Source organism: Netta rufina, assembly GCF_964035555.1.
Source record: "Netta rufina genome assembly, chromosome: 14".
Classification (NCBI taxonomy): Eukaryota; Metazoa; Chordata; class Aves; order Anseriformes; family Anatidae; genus Netta; species Netta rufina.
Window position 1 is genome coordinate 15,221,228 of NC_140137.1, and position 19,855 is coordinate 15,241,082.

The 19,855-nt window shown below is 51.2% G+C and overlaps 1 protein-coding gene across 1 annotated transcript in view; it reads left to right on the top strand.

Annotated features, from left to right (window-relative positions):
• Positions 1 to 19,855, top strand: part of MGAT4B (alpha-1,3-mannosyl-glycoprotein 4-beta-N-acetylglucosaminyltransferase B) — a 43,251-nt gene continuing 23,396 nt past the window's right edge. Inside the window, exon 1 of the mRNA XM_084295205.1 lies at positions 1 to 210. Within this exon, the coding sequence (XP_084151331.1) occupies positions 84 to 210 (127 nt within the window). The 5' untranslated portion in view covers positions 1 to 83. The remainder of the gene's footprint in view (positions 211 to 19,855) is intronic.

A 19,855-nucleotide genomic window follows, 5' to 3' on the forward strand; every position in this document is an offset into this window, starting at 1 on the left:
GCGCGGCGGCTGGGTGCGGGCTGCGCGCCCCCGCTCCGCGCTCGCCGGGGCCGCGCCGCCGCCGCCGCCGCCGCTGCCGGGCCATGCGGGCCCCCCCCGGCGGGCAGGAGGCGATGAGGCTCCGGGGCGGCACGGCGCTCACCCTGCTGCTCGGCTGCCTCTGCGCCCTGCTCTCGCTCTCCTGGTACGGAGCCTTCGGGGGGCACAAAGGTAAATTTGGGGAGGAGGACGAGGGGGGGGGGGGGGGGGGGGGGGGGGGGGGGGGGGGGGGGGCTCCCGGTAACGCCCCGGTTGCTGGGGGGGCGGTGGGATGCGGAGCTGCGGGGGTGTGTGGATGGAGCTCTGGGGGTGGTTTTGGGGGTCCTGCCTTGGGGAGATGCTTGGGGTCCCTCCCCGGTGGGGTAGGGTGCGGTGGGATCCCGACCCAATGGGGTCCTGTGCGCCCTGGTGCTGCACATCCCCTGCAGGGTGGCTGCAGCCTGGGGGGGGAGTGGGGGTCCGGGGGTGTCGGTGGTGCTGTACTGTAACCCAAGGGTGCTTTGGGTTTTGCTGCTGCGATGCACCTCGTCCCCATGCCCGTGGTGAGAACCTTTGTGGGCAATGGGCCCCCCTGGGTCCACATCCCCGTGGAGAGGTGGGACCCCAGCACTTCAGCACCCTTGGGTGCTGGGGGATCCTGGGGAGCCAGAGGTGAGGGTGGAGCCCAGCAGCACCACTGCTGCTGCTGGGGGCTTCAGAGGCAGCGCCCTTCCTGCACCCATGCAGCTCTTGGGGCTTGGTGCTGCAGCTGGGGAACTTGCTTGGGACAGGTCAGGCTCAGCCCTACAGCACGAGGGCTGTCGGCTTTGTCACTTACAAATCACTGCTGGTTTCACCCCGCGTGGGCAAAGCAGGGGTGCAGAGCCCTGTCCTGCCGTGGCACAGGTACTGAGGAGTTTGTCTCCGTGAGCTTTTCCTGACAGCATCTCAGTCACTTTTTCCCACCCTGCTGCTCGCAAAAGCAACGCACGGGATTTACCCTGGCCTGCAGGAAAATTCTGGTGGTTGCTTCGGAATCGTGCCTGCCTCGCACGGCGGTGCAGGGACCTCTCGCTCCCGTGCTGGCTGCTCGCCTCTTCCATGTCCTGCAGCCGTGGGGTCGGCAGCAGGGTGCTCCAGCTGCCCAGCCCTCTGCAGTGCTCCCAGATATGACCACTTTGCTCTGAGGTGTGGGGCAGGCAGGGGGGAGGTCACCCCATTACAAATGCTGTTGCTTCATGTGCTAAAATAACCCAGTCCAGCCATCTCCGTCCTTCCTGGCAGGACCTCGCTAGTGTACGCGTTTCCCTCCGGCACCTGGAGGTTGCTGCTCGCTGCAGCAGGTTACAAACGACGTGGGTCAGGCGGTGTCAGCGCAGCAGGTTTCCGGGCATTGTGGTCACTTGTGCGCGTATCAGGCTGTCATGAGCTGGAGAAGACCTTGGGAGGTCATTCGGTCCATCTCCTGCCCCTGCGCGGGATCGGCGATGTCTAAGCCATTCCTGACAGATGTTTATCCTGTTCCCTCATAAAAACCTCACTGACAGGGATGCCTGAGCTCCCCAGACGGTCCGTCTGACATTTAACAGCCCTACCGTTGGATTTTTCTTACGAGCAGAGCAGAGATGCCTTTTCCTTCAGTTTGGTTCCCTGCTTGCTCCTTGCCTGTTTTTCGGGCACGTGCAGGGAAGTTCCTTCCCTCTTTAGGGAGCTGGTTGGGTATTTGGGTGTTGCTGCTGTGTTTCCCCTTAGTCCCTGCCAATATCGATCGTGCTATGCCAGTTCCTTTGATCATTCTTTTTAGGTCGGTGTGCTTGATCTGGGGTTGTTCTCGTTGCTCTCCTCAGGGCTGTCATCTTCCCGAAGAGTGGCACTAGCTGTGGTACAGGACCAAACCACTGCCGTGCCTGTGCTCAGAAGCACGAGGGATTACTTGAGATCCTTATCTACTGCAAAGTGTTTGCTTTTTACTTTTGCCACAAGTGACTCACATTTATTTTTTTTTTTAATCCCATCTGCCCCCCAGCCATTCTTCTCCAGAACTTTTCCTGCTTTTCATCCCTCATCGTGTGTTCGGCCGGTTAATTATTCTTACCAAATCGCATTACCTCACGCTTGTCCCTTGCTGAACAGCGTCCTTATTTTTTTTTTTTTTTCAGCTTCTGAAGTGTCAGGATGGTTTTGAATTCTGATCTTGTCCTCCCGCGGGCTGGCAGTCCCTCTCAGCTTGCTGTCACCTCCCAGTGCCATCGGCACGTCGTCTGTGCCGAAACCCAAGTCCTGAATGAAAGCGCTGGGCAGTGTCCCATCTGGGGTGGGTTCCCTGTGCCGCACTTTGTGCTCCCTGTCCATGCTTTAAATGCAGTCACCAGTTCACTGACGGGTTTCCCAGCAGTGAGACACCCCCGTGAGGATGCCCAGACCCCTCCTGCATCCCTAGCTTTGTCCCTGGGATGTCATGCCCGGAAACAAAGAAATAGAGAACATTTGATGTGATTTAGTTTTGATAAAGAGGTTAGCTCTTGCTCGAGTCCTCATTATTGTCTAAGTACTTCAATTGAAGTTAAGCTGATTATTTTATAATATCCTGGATCCTCCTCATCCCCGTCCCCTTCTTCTTCACGACAGGCCTTGTGTTTCCCAGCCTTCTGCAGTGTCAGCTGGGGATGGCTCCTGGTACCCCTGAGCTGTGGGATGCTTGCATTTGGGGTGAGGCAGGGAAGGTGCCCACACTGCCTCAGGTGGGGAATGAAAATGATTTTAAGGCTCAAGGAAAGCATCGCAGAGCCTGCTTATCTCTGCTACCCTGCTCTTGGGAGGACAAAACAATTAAGTGAAAGAAAATAAAACAGGTCAGACCAGCTCCAGAGCTGCCCTTCTGTACCCAATTAGGGTTTGTTTCCCCGCTAATAGTGTTCTGCTGCGACGTGGTTATTAGCAAAGTTTTGACCCCGTGGTCTGCAAAAGCAGACACTGCCTCTTCTCAGCAGGCTCAAGAAGTGGTGCTGGAGCAGGGCTGAGGAGGATCAAGCTGTGGTGGGGCTGAGCACCAGGGGGGGACACATGCTGAGCCCCTGCAGAGGTGCGTGTGGTCCCACCAGGAGCTGCGACCCTGCATCAACGTGCTTGCTCTCCTCCGGACTGCGAGAGGACGTGAGGTGCCCTCAGGTCTGGAGGTGCCACCAGTGGAGCGAAGGCAGCGGTGGCACGGGGAGGTGTCCCTGAGCACCTGCACAAAGTCTCGTGGTGCGGCGCAGAAAGCCGTGAGCTCAGACCCTCTCCAGAAGCAGCAGTCACACCTTGGGGGACAGCTCCATCAGCCGTATCTCCTGCCGCAGCGTGTGGGCTTCCCATTTCTGCGCTTTCACTTCTGTTCCCTGCTCCTGTACGCACCTGGCTGCAGGGCTTTGTGGTTTCCCTTGGAGGCCTGGGGGCACCGGCTGCGGTCCCCGTGCACACCACAGCCCTGCTCTGCGCTGGGGGCTTTCCTTGCCACCCGGAGCCTCTCTGAAGCGTTCACCAGCAGCTGCAGCATGCGCTTGTGGTGGCCGAGGAGGTGCAGGTGGGGGCTCGGTGCAGGAAACTTGATGTTAAACTGTATAACAAATAAAAAAAAGATAGATACAAATGTTTCTGAGAGCCCCTGCTTGGTCGGTGCTTGTCAAAAGTTGTGTGCAGTGCATGGCTGCAGAGCAGCAGCGTTTGCAGAATTGTCCTGCCCGTGGTTTGACCAAATTTCGTCCTGCGAGCGAATGGCCCCGCGCAGTCTGTTGATACGCATTTATCAAATTAAATCTTTCATTGCCTGCAGTCAGCTGTATTTCTGCTTACATTGCTTGGCAGTTTTTGTTGGGTTTTTAAACTGGGCTCTCGATCTGTGCTGCACGTGCACTCGTTCGCGTCCCTTTGCTGCTCCGACACGAAGCGCTGTCGTCGTGTGATGGAGCTTAAATCCCTGCTGGTGGAAGGAGCCGTTCTCCAGACTGGGGTAGTGGGATGTGGAGGCTTGGATGTGGCCCTGGATGTGCTGTATCCCTCCCTGGGGACATCAATCAGCTGCATTCACAGCACCCCCTTGTCACAGGGGTCTGGAGGGCAGAGCTTCCTGCAACAGAGGCTGCGGCAAGATGTAGGAGAGGAGTGGGTTAACACCCCCCCCCATTATATCAAGTGTTTCTCGTGGCTTACTTCTCTTACAGAACAAAACCATTTCTAATTTGTGATTCCGTTTGATTCATCTGAAAGAAATCATTGATTTGTGCTTATATCCGGGATGTTCATTGATTATTCACTTAGCGTTTAAGGTAAAGCACATCTATAGCTTGCTAGTTTAAGTGAAGCTGCCAGTCATCTCCGGAAAGCTTTGAAGCCTGCTAAATTATGAAGAAATTGCTTTAGTGATAAATTGGGCAAAGCCGCTTCGCTTGATAAACTCCGGTTATTCGCTGCGGGAAGCACAGCTGTGGGTGTCGAGTCCCCATGAGGACCAGAGCATTGGGAGCCCTTCGGGTTGGTGCCGTGCCGAGGTTCGGCCAAATATCTGTCCCATCCCATCCTGTCCCACTATGTGTGGCAGAGGATGGAGAAGAGCAGCTCCTGCCAGGGGAAAAAGTGGAGCCAGAGTCACGGCTGAAGCCTCTTTGGGGCTGAACTGCAGAAAACCTCTGCTCAGGTTCATTGTAAGGGCGTGAACTCGCTTCTGCTGCAGTCAGCCAAACGCTCACCTGCTGCTGGCACCACTGAACGCTCACCGAGATTTGCATCTGAGTTAGAAATGAGTTAACAGAAAATGCCCCAAACTCTGGGCTATTCCAGGCAGCTCCCTTTGCTGTGCTCCTCTCCCCGTGCCCTTGGATTTAGGCATCCTGCAGGCTTGGATCAAGGGTTTTCACAAGTGGAAGCCTATGGGGTCAGCGGGGCTCGGTGCAGGGAGGGCAAATTATGGGGTTATGAAAACTACTAAAAGAAAGACAGGGCTTTAGCTGGGGCTCAAAGGTGAGCCGTGTTGGAAGGACAGCCTTACGGGGCTTGGTGATCAAACATCTGCTTAATAGCTTCCTGGTCTGGGGAGAGGATTGTTGCCTTTGACAGAGGGAAATGTGTTTTTCTGCATTTTTATTTTAATTGAGGTGTCGGGAGGCTTTTTATTCAGCGATGACCTTCTTTGTTTTGTTTCTGAGCCCTCACAGAGCACAGCTCACGTCAGGCTTCCCTTGTGAAGCAAGAAAATCTGGGAAGGGCGGGTTTCTGTTCCAAGCCATCCCTTTCTGTGTGAGTTGTGGCACTGGCTGCTTTTCCTCCCATTTTCCTCTTGGTGCCCAGCCACATCCGAGCCTCCAGGACGGGTTCAGTACTGTGGACACCCCGCTGATGCGCAGACAGCACCGTGACTACATCTGCCATGGGGTGACCCTGCTGTGGGGTGACCCCACTGGTGTTTCATATCCCTCCCCTCCTCTGCCGTGTGCCCCCTAAGCAGGGGGCTCAGCCGTGTGGTGAGGCAACCGGGCACATTTGTGCGAGTTGTTTTCAGTTCTGCTTATTTTAGAATGGACAGCGGTAGCGTTAACATGTAAATCATTAGGTTTTCAAGGGGGTTGTATGCAAAAAACAATCTCCACCAGCCGTTTTTTTTCGCCATTATGAGTTCAGTCGAGTCGTGCTGTCCGTATACTTTTAGCCATGCCTGTCATGCTCCTGCCTTAGGGCTTGCTGGCAGTGGGACAGACACCGAGCTGGGGCAGAGCCCAGCCCGCCTCACACCTCTTCCTCCAGGAGGTTTCAGACCACCCTGACCACATCCACGGCTCTGCCCTGAGGAACACGGGCTTTTCTTCTCTCCCTGTGGTGGTGAGAGCTTTCTGGAAATCGGGTGCCACACAGAGACCTTTTTGTCACTCGCAGCCTGTCTGTTTGCCATAGCAAATCCTGGGTGTGCAGTCACTGCTCCGAGGAGTTTCACGTCTTCAGTAGGAGGAGCGCTACCAAAAACATCGCAGAGTCTTCGAGAGCCCTTGTAAATTATCAAAGAAACACTTCCAATACTGAGAGGTGACCTGTGAGTGCATTGCATGTTCGTATAGCCAGCTTTAGTGGGAGCATAGTGGGAACACAACCCTGCCAGGACAAGAACTGGTGCAGAAGCAGCCGGGGAAGGTTTCCCAACGAAGACAACGCCGCCGCGGTCCTCTGTGCCCCGGAGCCGAGCTTCTCTGTGCATCCCCAGTGCGTGTCACCACGTGCACGTAGAGAGCAAGGGAAATATCTGACTGCATCGATTGCCTGGTGGACGGATGGACTCGGGGGGTGTTACGCTCTCAGACTTAGCAGCTGCCACGGAAAAGTAGCTGTCAAGTGAATCAGTCAATTAGCACCGCAGCGGCCTCCCCTCCCTCCTCTCGGTGTCCAGGCTGATCTTTTTGCTCTTGTTTGATCTCGCCTTTCCTCTTTTAACTATTCCTTTTTCGTGCCACCTCTCATTGCACTTTCTCGGGTGTTGTCTTTGATATCTTTTCCTCTGTCTTCCATTTTCCTCATCTTCCTCTCTCTCTTCTTCCTTTGATTTTGTAGAAAATGACCAGGACAGACTTCTCACGTGTCTCTCCCTCTCTTAATCTTGTCCAGCTTGAGTTATCACCATTCCAGGAACTTTCCCAGATGCCTGCCTAGAGCAGTGGCTTCATTCTCTCCAAGGGATGACTTTTGGTAGGAGCTGCTGAAGCAGAACAGGCTGCAGGGGGAGAAGGTGGTGATTGTCCTGCACAGGCCAGGGCTTGCTCTGAGTCCCTCCAGCATCCAGCTCCTCCACCTCCAGTCTCACGTCTGATGTCCCACGTGCTCCATGTGTGCTGGTCCCTCTGCTTGGTCAGCACCAAAACTTCCCTCACAATGGGGACTGGGACCAGGGTGTGAGATGCTGAGCTCTTGGCTCATTGACTCTTATATCACCCTGGTGATAAACCCCCCACTGGTTCACAGATCCCACCCCAGGGCAGCTGTAGGACGTGTTCCCTCTTTCCATGGGTATTTGAGAGTGATGGCAGGGTCAGGTGCAGCAAAATGTTGGCAGAAAAAAACAGTAAAAGAAGAGAAAATGAGCTGAACCCTCCTGGTCTGAGCATACCACGTGGAGGGGATGCTCATGCCCACTGGGTGGCTTGCAGGACTTTGGGAGAGCTTATCCTGCACCTCGCAGGTGGAGCTTGAAGTAAATCAAAGGACAAGAAAGCGTCGTGTTTAAAAGCTGATTAATTTGCTGACTTTAGGGATGGAGAGGTATTAAACTAAAAAAAAAAAAGGAAATGAGCAAATTCTAGCTGAGTGCAAACTTCTGAGCTTGATGGCTGAAATCCTCTGCCTTGTCGTTCCCGTGAAGAGGCACGAAACGTGTTTTCCTCGAGCTAAAAGGCTGACCTGGGAGGGAGGAGAGGGTAAGTAACCAGAAGGGCTGATGAGCGTAATTAGGACATGGATTGTGGGTTGGCTCCATATAGATCAGTTTGTGTTTCATTAACGTCTGGTTCCACCCTGTCTGTCGGTTTTATTAGATTAATTTATTACTTTCTGAAAGTGCCTCTCCGATGAGCTAAAATATCTATTTACTGGAAGTATTTGGTTACCATGAAAAAGTGTATTTGGCATGTCCTCGGCAAATATTAACTACCTTCTTTTGTTTCTTTTTGCAATTTAATTGTCTATTTATCCTGAGTATTGATTGCTGAAGGCCTCAGTAATTATTTGCTGATTTTGGAAATAATGATTTTAAAGGATTGGATTACGTTTGCAATATTAATCATTGCTGTGGTGTGCTCGTCTTGGAGGATGGGATCTCGCTGATGGCTCCGGTTGCAATGTGAACATTTACGGTCTGAAACTCTGCTGCTGTCTGAAAATAACAAAATCGTTACTGGGGTTTTGTTCCTGAAACGGAGCAGATATTTGCAGAGAGGCAAACCTGGCAGCTGCAATTAGCCTATAAATCCGCCGTTCCTGTTGGCAGTAGGAGTGGTCAGGCTCTGTAGTCAAATAAAAAGCCAATTTTGTGTTATTTACTCCGTGCTGCTCCGCTCTTCTCAAAATAACGTAATGCCGTGTTGGTCCCTCCTCTGGTGCAGGGTTGGTGGGGAGAGGGACAGCCCCTGTGCAGTGGCGATACAGCAGCGATGCATCCTTGTTTTTGGGGGGGAGAAGAAACACCCTGCAAGGGTGTTACACTCGCAGGGAAATGTGCTGCCGTGCAGAGGCACATCTTGCTTTGGGGGAAGGTGAGAAATTGGAAAGTCTCTGCTGGGAGCTGAGTAATTGGCACCTGCTATTATTGTGTCCCTCCTCCCCCCTTTAATAACTTGTTTATAGAGATACCTCTCCTACAGAGCTCATTACGAAGCTGTAAAACATGCTTTAAAAAAAAAAAAAAAGACATTTTTATTCACATCAGGTCTGCTTACCTACTTTCTTACGTTTCTATAAGGGGGAAAGAGCTCTCGTCTCATCCAGGAGTCTCCTCGTTTCCTGCCATGGGTGCCCATGGGGAGGTGGGAAGTGTCCTGGCCATCCCTGGAAGGAGATGTAATTCCTCCGTTAATACAAACCTCGTGGCTGGGAGGGGAATGTTGGCTCGTGAGGGTTTGGGCCTTGAAGCAAGGGATGGTGCTGGCTGTTTGAATCACACCGGGTTCATCTCTGTCAGCTCACACGGTGACATGTGGCTGGAGAGCACGGACAGCGACATTTATCATCCACCCCTGGGGTCTCTCCTTGCAGCAAATCCCACTTCTTCCTGTTGCACACGGTGAATTGCTTAATTGCTTTTAAGAGTTTCATCGCTTTTTATTGTTATTGTTGCGTTGTGGTGCAGGAGGAAGCTGGGAGCATTTCTGGATCCCATCCTGGGTCTTTGGATGGCCAAGTCCTGCTCAGCTTCATCCCCATGCGTGTGCCCCCACCTCAGCCTCCTCCCAAACGCATGAGGAGGAGAGGGCAACGTCATGTCCATGGCAATTGTTTTCTGATTCTTTTCGCTACCTGGCAGAACAAAATGATAAAAGGAGCCTCAGAAAAGAGGGCATTGCAGCAAGCCCCGGCAGGGATGTAATCTCTTTTCTTCATACCAAGGTATAAAGATAATTCCGATCAGGATTGAAACAGCGGATGGCAAATAATTCTTGAACAATCCGCTTATGGTGTTCCAGGACGCGAATGAAAACCACTAATGGGATAAAGAAGGATCTAGATAATTATCTCGGCTATGTTAAATCCTGTCGTTTCAGGAGAGTGCTCTTGTGTGGACGCTAATTTCATGTGTACTAAATGCTAAAGCTGACTAGATGTTTTCAGAAGTTAACTCATCCCAAAATAGAGACATCATTGCTTGGTGATCATCTGTCTTTTATCTACCTGGTTGGCCTTAATAAATCTGATTTCTGGTCCCTGCTATCCCATTTCCCTTTTTTCCCCCTCCCTACAGCTGGTTAAAGCAGAGACGCACATTTTATCCAGGGCAGATTTGAAGCCGCCTTCATCCTTTTCCTTTTTTCATTTGGTCTGCTGTTGTGGGAGAGTTTCTGCTCTTTTTTTTTCTTTTTTTTTTGGCTGATAATGCTGTTGTTTTAAGCCTGACTGAGGAGCTGCTTGCAATATTAAGGTATGCAAGACATTTTTAAATTTGATCTATTTTTTTCCCCCAGCAAGAGCTCTGCCTTGCAGCGTGGAGAACTGCGCTGTGCTCCAAAACAAATCCGGTTGCACGGTCGCTTTAATGAGGCTCTTGTTGCAGGCTCTTTGCTCCCTTTGTGTCTGCAGCTAATGGTTGCCCCACGGCCGAAGCAGAGGATGGCAGAAAGAGAAAGGAACAGCTTTGTATTGACAGCAGCCATGACGTTTGGATGGGTTTGGATCCGCTAACAGCGTTCCCAGCCCCGTGTTACGGAACAAGAAGCATGGTCTCTTTTTGTCTTGGTGATGTGCTTCTAGAGCAGGAGCTCTCGAGCTTGAATTGCCCACACAGAAGCCTCAGCATCAGGATTCCTCCACCTCCTGCTCTCGGTTCCTGTGGCTCTGGGAGCTGGGCTGATTTTAACCGCTGTGCCTGGCGCAGGCTTTGCCCTGCAACCGCTGGCATTGCACAAGAGGAACCTGGCGAGGCCTGCCAGTTGACCCCTAAAAGTCAATCGATTGCTGTGTAAGGCAAGATACCCATCTTATCTCTGAGAACAGCAGCTCTTGAATTGCACAGGAATCTTAACGGGGACTTTTACCTGGGTCTTGGTATCGCTGCGTGCCCTCTGAATGAACCACTCCTTGAGGAATCTCGTGATGTGCTCATCGTGAAGCCTCCCTCCTCGACCCTGTGCTGAGCTGGGTCCCTGCAGCAGTTAGCTCCAGAGAGCACCCTCAGCTCTCTGCCATCTCCTGCCGGGCCCAGCCATCCCCAGGGCAAAACATCCACCTTGCTGGGGGTCTGAGGAACCCTCAAAGCTTGTGGTCATCGTGCAAGTCCCTCGAAAAAGATGTCAGACCCTGGCTATTTCAAACGCGGGTCTCCTGGTCAGCGAGGCCAGGATCGCTGGTCCCCAGCAGGAGAGTGGGAGATGTCAGCAGCAGAGGGCTGGTGGTGGGCGAAGCCAGGATTGCCAAGCTGGGCAGAGCAGGCTGGGAACAGCTTCTGTTTGCTGGCGTGTGGCATTGTGCAGAGGTGTGGATGTTTTTGTTTACTTTGGCTTTTAGCAGAAGTCCTTATTGCTTCTCTTGCTGCCAGCTTCCTCTGGGTCGCCCTCTTTCCCTCTGCTCTGCCTGCGTTCCATGCTGCGGTTTCAATTATTTATAGTATTTCATTTTCCCTTAAACTACTCCGCTGTGTGAGCACTATTTAAACAGCTGTCACTTCCCGAGCCCATTGTACCGATAGGCGAAGTGATGGGCCTTCTGCAGGCGACTCGTTAAAAGCATCTCAGGGCTCTTCAGGATGGGCGACGATGTAAATATGAGATTGCCATCGGATCTTGTGCTGTGGGCAGCTGGGACAGCGGCTGGTGAAACAACGATCCCCTTACTGCTCTTGAGTAATGGGAGAAAACTGCGGCAGGTAACAGAAGGGAAGGGAGAACGACATCGCAGTCGAACGTGCTCCATTTTTTTGGTGAAACTTAAGCAGCCTTAAACACGAGGTGCGTTCCCCTCTCTGTTCCATCGCTGTGCGTCCAGAGGCACCTCATTAAAATAATTTAGTTTCATTTAGACACAGCCTGGTGTAACAGAGAAATCCTCGGTGACAGGGCGGCGCAGGCCTCTGAGCTGGTTTCAATCCGGAGGCGATGCCGGAGCAGGCAGGGTTAGCTCTTCAATTTGCTGCTCCCTCATTTCTACCTCTGCAGTCTTAAGCTTAGAGAATAAGCAGAAAATATTTGTTTAAATCCCTTTCTTCATTGCTGCCGTGTTCAAACTGAATTAACTCCCTTCCAGAGGAAGTCTGCGCCGTAGGAAACATCTGCCACGGCCCAAATTGTGTTTGAGGTCGGGATTAAAATGTATGTAACTGTTCAGCGGTGAACAATGAATACACAAATCCTGCTCTTCGTCAACAATTGTTTGCAAAACATGATTTGTACGCTCCTCTTGTACCTGTGCGGCTACCAGGATGTGCTGCTGGAATACGAACCAGCACGGCGTGCCTTGGGAAATAATGATCGGAGGGTGAAGTGGCTCACTGCAGTGTCAAATGGTTTCTTATTTCACGCGCTCATTTATTTATTTATTTGTCTCCTATTAGCAGCGCTTCTGAAGTGCACCGGTAATTTATGTGAGGATGTAATTGTGTTGACGGCGGATCGGTGTCACGGGGCAGTATTTATGTGAGTGCTGCTACGTGAAATATTTGTTCTCCTCTTGGCTCCCCTCTCCGCGGCGTTGACGTAGGCTCTTGTGGAAGTGCAGACAATTTTGAGAGCTGTTCTCAGTAAAGTCCTTACGGGTTTTTTGATTGTGTAACTGAAAAGAGCTCCTGAGAAGATGTAACAAGTCACAAGTATAGACCGGTCAGCGGAGGGCTGTCGCTTTGCTGTGTTTGATGTGCTTTCAGTCTGCTGAAGGAAGAAAAACCAAAGCTCCTGTTTTATGGGTTATTGTCTGACAACCAGGACTCACGGGGGGTATTTGACTGCCAAAGCTTCCTTCTGGCTTTGTTTGGGCAAAGACTGCTCAAGTCTGAAAAAAAAATGCTCAAGTTCTTTAAATTGTGTCAATGAATTTCAACAAAAATTGCAGAGATACTTGCAACATGAGCTAAGGAGTTACTGACAAAAATGAACGACACCAAAGTTTGAGCAGTGCCTTCAAGTCCCATATTTCTGCTGCACGGTGGCAAGTGCAGCCACTACATGCATGTTTGGTGCTGTTACATGTTAATGCCAAATTCCTGGTGGATTTATGGACGTTTTGGTTCAGATTGGTGGCTCCTGAGGCCCCAGAGCAGCAAGGTGAGGGTGGCGGCACCTGACCCCTAGAGATGGAGGAGCGCTGGTGGAAAGCAAAGCCCTTCACAGAGTGGGTACCGCTGAGCTCACCCCACAGATGGGAAAGTCACGGCACAGGGGCAGCTCCAGAAGCACCGACCTGCACTGTTGGGTGCGTAAACCCCCCTGAAACCTCCCTCTGACCGTCCCCTGCGGCCTCTCAAACAGAAGCAGCGAGGCCGTGCGTGCCGAGGGGTGGCCTTGCATTTTTCTGCTGACACATTTGCAAGCAGAGGAACAGCATTGATCCGGGTGCTCCGGGAGGTCTCTGCTTACATTGGGGGTGGAAAGTCTGCAGGGCTTGGGGCAGGGACCTTGAGAGCAAGCGTTCAGGACAGACGGACAACCACCCACATACCTGTGGAGCTGCAGAGGGGGCTCGTGGCAGCACCTCACCCTGCTCAGCTGTGTTTTCTCCAAGAAGACGCTCGGTGCGAGACACAACACGTGTGCGGGAAGGCAGCTGGTGCCAAGGCAGCAAAGGGAAAGCAGCAGCAGCACTCCACTAATGTGCAGGGAGATTGGGCCAGGAGGACTCATCCTGCTCCTGCGGGAGGGTGGAGGGACAGCAGGACAGCACCGACAGGTCCACCAAAGCACTGCTGGTGCAGGAGGAGGAAAGAGGCTTTTATGGTTCGTGGCGCCGCTGTTTCCGCTTTGGAAAAAGCTCCCTTTTTATGTGGCTGTGTAAATAAATGAGTTATAGCCCAAGTGCTGTGACTCTGAGAGGTTCCTACAAATGGATGGTGGGTTTTGACCACGTTCAGCCGGTGGCTTCAGATTGCTGAGGGTTCCGCTCTCAGTTGGTGTTTGGCTTTTACTGCATTTAAATCAGTGATTTTATGTAACTTTGGAGTATTGGCAAGCTTGCAATTGCTTTCTCTTCTGTTTTCTGGCTAAGCTTGTTTTTTTTCTAAGGGAATGAAGCTTACGTCCTTCATCCGAGTCTCCTGGTCTCACTGTAGCCAGGTCAGGCAGGGGTTTGGGACCCTCAGAGGTGATCAAAAAGCCTCCAAGTATTTCTGGAGGTAATCAGGAGGGCAGAAAAGAGAAAGTCTGTTAGTGGCTTTGCTAGAGACGAGTATGAGCCCCTCCCTCAGGCTTCAGTGAACCCACCCAGGAGGCATTATCTTCATTAAGCCCCAGATACAAGGGCTGCATCAATCAACGCTTGCAGTCAACCACAGGACACCAAGACGTGGAGTTCCCCAGAGAGGTGGCCATGGCCACCAGCGCTCTCCGTGCCTGTCAGCAGCTCAGCTGGTCCCTTGTAAAGCCCTGCCCAGCGCAGGCAATAAGCAAGGCTCTTTGTTTCCTTCTCACACCTGTAGCAAGCAGTAGAAGTTAGCACAGAAAGCAAATGGTAATGGCTCCATCCATTTTGCTCTTCCAACCTGTGCCTAATGCCTCATTCTCTAATTTTCGTCGCTCCAACTGCTTTGTTTTCCTTCCTTGCAATCAAGATAATGCAGTACAATATTGCACTAAGAATTTCAGCTATTCAATTACCTTTCAGAAGTTGACTTAATTGGCTCTTTAAGTGATAGCTCTCTTTTGTATGCAATCAGCACGACTCAAGGAGGGAACAGGAAGAGGCTAAGGACTTTGTTTCTAATCAATAAATAAAGGTCTTTGAAATAATGCTACTTGCAATTTGTACCACCGGCTAAATTACACCGAAGATGATAGTCTGTGCGTTCGATGCGGAGCGCAGCTATAACAGAGCAATAAACCTTTGCTCTCAACAAGCGTGCGCACTACTTTCCTGTATGTTGCCAGCAAATCCAATTCTCCCCTTGGATTTTTTTCCCCCAAGTCTTACAGAAAAGCAAAACAAAGCTGCCACAGAGCCTCGCACAGATGGTTTGGAAGAGGCTAATATGTAATGACTAATCATTTATTTTGCACCTTATAAAGTATGCAAATGAATGTGATACCTGATGATAAATAATTCAAAATGGAGATGCAAGGGGAGGTGATAGACAGAATGAATGTAGGATTATCCAACTTTTTCAAAAAAAAAAAAAAGAAACAAAAAAGCTGAACTGCTTCAAGCTGTGATCTGTAGGCACAGCTTCGTGTTGGTGCATGTTTGCCTCCAGTGCTTGAATTCAGGGGACTTTTGGCCAGCAGGATGTCCAGAGCATGCAGACAGGAGCTGGCTGAGGTTGCAAACATCACCAGGAATCAGCAGGCTCAGGCCAAGCTGGGTTTTTATTGGCGAAGATGCTTTCTCCTTGATCCCTACCCATCCTGGAACGAGCTGTTGGTGACCCTTTGGCACGGCGTGCTGGCTCCTGCTGCAGGAGGTGGTGGTGATGCAGTTTCACAGCACTGCTCCCAGGGGCAGCTTTAAGGCTGTTGCATGTGCCAGCTTGTGGGAGCTTCCATGGAACCGTGCAGGTAAATTAAGCTAGAAGCAGCTGTGCTACAGCGTCCTGGCACAGCCCTGTGTTCAGCACAGCCCCAGATGCCAGCAACCCCCTGGCAGCTGCTGGGCTGCTTTGGCGCTGTGCCCAGGTGCCCTGACGGGGCTGTGACTGTCAGCTGTGGGCTGTGCTGGTCTCACCTCCACGTAGAAGTGGAACTAAGTGTGTGCTGTGATGGCAGCCACCACAGCATCAACGTAGTTTTACCATCCAAGCATTTTCCTGCTGATCCCGAATACTGGGCTGAGGCTGCACTGACTCTGCAGAGCCCTGCGGTGAGCATGTAGGGAAGGTGGGGTGAAAGAAGAAACTTTTTGGTTATAAATTCTCTCTGTGCCTCCTTTTGGTCCAGGAAGGGGCTGTTAGGATAAAGCCTGATATATTTTAACATCTGCCTACGAAGAATGTAGGATTTATCTTCGAAATGAAATTTGCCTTGCTGCACCGCCAGCAGTTTTTTTTTGGAGGAGCTATTTTTGTGAAATATAACCTGAGAATTCGTATTGGCTTAGCACTTAAAGTGCAGCCGGGGGAAGATGGAATATTCATCTTTATTGTATTTGTTTCTCCTGTAATGAGACATTACTGTCTGTCGTAAAGGAAGCGGTCCCTGAGCCCAGAGAGCATGCCCAGTCATTTTCTGCTTGCTCCATTAGCTCGTGCACAGCTCCCAATCCTTTATGTGCGTGTGCTTTTCTACTTGCTTGAGCCTGCCAACTGCTCTTCTCGTTTGAAATCCATTCCTGTAAGGCTGGGTATTCCCGAAAGCTCTCAGTGCAGTCACCGAAGGTGTGGGTCTGGTTTGCCCAAAGCTCTTCCAACTTTCTGGCTTTCATCAGGCATCCTAAGAGCTTCATAGGGCATCTCACCCAGGGCATCAAGTGCACGCAGTAATTAAAAAAATAAACTTTAAGGAAGAGCTAGAGTGCTGTAAAAGTTACTTGAATTCTGTTTTACACAGTCAAAGCACAGTACAAATTGCCTGTCTCGCTGTACCCTGTGGAAATACCTCGTGCCCAATGCTTGGGGCTGGAGCCGGTGCTGGGCGAGAGGCTTTCCCTCTCTGGCTTCTGCCTGCGACCTGCAGCGTTTGCCGAGCCTCTTCCTGTGGAATTAGCACGTCCCTATCCGTTGTGCTGCTCTGCTTGGTTTAATCTATTGAATTTCTCTCTGGCACTTTGCCTGGTGGAGACTGGTGGGAATGTTGCTAGCAGTGGCAGAGCAGGATGCCACTCTGCTTTTTGTTTTTATTTCCAGCAAAGCCATATACAGTCCATCCAGGGCCTCACGGCAAGGCTTTCAGTAACTCTCGAGCATGCACATACCTCCTGTTTAGGCAGGGGTTGTGGCCAGCCTGCTCAGAGTTTAGTGTGAGTTTATGTGCTTGTGTTAACTTCTGACTTAACTGTCCAATTCTATTAAAAATAAAAGGAACCGAGCCATTCTGGCACACTTTGTGAGCTACAACATTTGGAAACTCTTCAGCTTCTCTCTCTTCTCTTTCCTGATTTCTTCCCAAGAATAGTTGCAACACTTTTCTGTTTTAGGACTTTGCCTTCGTAATTACATCTGTGAAGATCCACTGGGATGGGTTATCCCACAAGTGGGATTATGGCCTTAAATGGAAAGTAAGCTGCCGCAACAGCCAAAGGTTGGGAAAAATATTATTGTGGGAAAACAAAGTTGTTAGATGTATTCCATGTTGTGGAGCTGCTTGGCCAGGAAATGCTTGTTAGTGCGGAGAGGAAATACTTGTGCTGTCTAAATGCTTGTTGTGTTCTTTTTTTTAATTGTCCTTAAAATAGGAAAACATACCTCTGCTGAAATCCATCTGATACACCCTCTGTACAGGGGACAGAAGGCATAAAAAAACATTTGAGGGAGAGGAGGAGGACAGCGTGTCTTTATGAACACTTTGTTGGCTTCTGTCCCTCCCCACACCCTATACCCCCCAAAAAAAGAACAAAAAGATGTTTACTATCAAATCCTTTAGCATTACTCAGAGCAATCCAAGAACAGACGGTTTCAGTAGCCTTGGAAATTTGACTCTTTCAAACTCTGCAATTCCCAGAGTTGCTGTACTGAAGCAAGAAGCAGCAGGGGGGTTAGGTTGCTCCCGTGCTCACGTATCTCTTGGGCAGCTGTAACAGAAACTAAAGCAGAAATAGGGGTTTCATGGCATGCCCAGGGTGGTGACCCCCAGCCCCGCAGCTGATGGAAGAGCCTCAGCTGCGGGAAGCGCCCAGCCACGGACACAGAGCACAGCTGGAAGCAGCGAGCTCGGTGTGCTGCTGCAGCCCCAGCCTGAGCCATTTGGACAAATTTACTTGTTGTGTGCTCGAGATGTCCTCTGAGCAGCGAGATGTGAGTACATGGGCTTGTTGCTGAAGAAGTCAAGGTTAGGAAATGCTCGTATCCATAAATCGCTGCCCTCTCCAGGAAACTGAACCAGCTTTTCTCTTTTTCCTTCTCCTCTGGAGGATCATGTGGCCCTTTCCCTTATGTGTTTTTATATTAATAATATGTACTTCTATCTATTTCAAAGGTGGAAAGGGCCTCTGGGATCATTTAGCCTGACTTCTGATGTGATACCTGTCCCAAGACTCACTTTATATTTAAACTGAAGGATAACTGAGCATGTAACTGGAACACAGCTCTGAAGAAACCATCAGGATGTTTTTGGAGAGTTCGTTATAAAATTGGTAATTTATGCTAATGGTTCATCACACTTACTGTTAAAACATGAGCATTTTGCATCAGCTTGAGGCTCGGGGAGAAGAACCCATCAGCTCTGTGTTTCAGGTACCATACCGCTGGCAGACGCCTGTTCTCCTCGTGGTATCCATTACCCTCGTTAGGGAAGCTATGGGCATTAGCAGCAGGATGAATTTCCCTCCACGTGCAGCGTTCTGCTCTTACAGCTTTATTTCCTTGTCTGCTGCCTGCTGCTACAGAACATATTTGTCTTACAGGTGTGCAAGGCTGTTCTGGCACCCTGGCTCCTGCTGGCTCCTGGGTGCTAGCAGAGCTTCAAGGGTAGTGGCTTCCAAGGCTGCCAGAACGTCGCTTCTCTAAGCAGGCTGTGGGCACAGCCATCCACATTTACCTCCATACACAGGCACGGTGTTATAGTTTATACATTTTGCTTTCCCATGGCCTTCAATCTAAATAATGAAGTCCTTTGGGCAACCTTCCTGCTTCCAGCACCGCCGCCGTTCCCCAGAAGGGGCTGCGGATCCAGGATTGCTCCTGCCCGCCTGGCAGAGCCGGGGCTCACCCGCCTGCTGTGCTCAGATCTGACGATGGCTGTGCAGCTCTGCTGCTGCGTTTGGCAGGCTGACTGCCCCATCTCGATGCTTTATCCACGAAAATGAAGAAAATTGGATTAGGTGTTTCACAGCAACACACAGCAGTGATCCTTCAGCGCAAAGCTAAAATGCGTACGGGAGGCTTTGGGGAGCTGGGTACAAGGGTGAGTTATTGACCCAGAGTGATTTCTCACATTGATGTCTCCAAGGGACAAGCCAGCTGTTAAAAACTACTGTGTCCTCAGAGGACAGCCATCGGTACCAGAAGAGGTGCTGAGCAGCCCACGTGGCAGTGAGGGACCATTTGTAAGGCAGCATTTGGGTGCACCCAGGAGTACCCACACAGTCTGAGTGCAGAAATGTCTCCCCGGGAATCGCAGTAACACAAAACCTCTTTGTACAGAGGAAACAGAGGCTCTAAATCTTTGTGTTGCAGGTTTTAAGGGCAGTTTCCATCTGGGTGAGCCATGCTGCTTGTTTTCTCCTCGCCAGGCCGAGCCCTGCTTCCCTGCAGTGGGGTTTTCCCTCGATTTTTGACCTCCTGGCAGCCCCCAGGACAGCATGACCACAGTGAGCCCGCGCTCCTCGCAGCAGCTAAACGTGTCAAATTGAATCTTTCTGCAACATAGCTTCCCTCTGGGCGTAAAGTCTGGAAAACTGAGCCACAGCAGCCCACATAGCAATTAGTGTTACCTTATATATGCCACCAGTAAAGGTAACCGTGTGTGAAATGCTGAAAAACCGAATGCATTTAAATAGACCTGTTCTAAGGAAATGAGATGCGGGAGCTGCATCTCCGCTCACGGAGAGCGTGAGGTGACTCTGCTTACAAAGGCCAGGACTAAACTGCATTTTAAGAGGTCTCAAAATTAAGCATCAGTGCAGTGGTCTTGCAGTTCTGTGCTGCAGGAAGGGAAGCATCACTATTTTTTGAGGTTGTAAGCAGCCCGATGCAAGGCTGGGTGAGTTGTCCTAAAGCCGCTAGGTAAACGTGACCTGGCAGGAGAGCCCCACCTCTCGGGCTGTGGTTTTGGCTCTTGTCCAAAAGGGCATCCTCGTTCCCACGTGCTTCCAAGTCCTTTGCACCAGCATTCAGAACCGTGTCACCAGGATGCTCTGGCCAAAAATTGAGCCTGCAGTTAGGATGCTTCGTTTTCCAGCTGGACCAGCTCATGGATGTGGCAGGCCATGGGATGGCATGCATGCTGGCACAGCGTGGGGAGTGCTCTGCACGTTTTGGGATAATAAACATTTAATAAACAACCCAGGGCCTAGCAGTAAGACACCCACATAGTCAGCATCCTCCTCCCCCAGCTGTTCATTGTCTACCCTTGAAACGTCCTGCAGCCCCCCCGCGCTGTGCCATCGCAGCATCTGTGCTGCCTCGCAGCGGAGCCGATCTGCTGAAATAAATAATGCTTCTGCTGAAATAATGCTGGCACGAGGCTGGTGAGCGTGTAACCAAGGCCTCGTGGCTCTGCTTCGGTCCCTGAGGGTGTGAGCAGGGAGCAGCCGAGTGACTGCAGGCTGCTGCTCCGGGCAGAGGCTGTGCTTCTGGGGCAGGTTTTCTGTGAGGAGAGGAGAGGAGGGA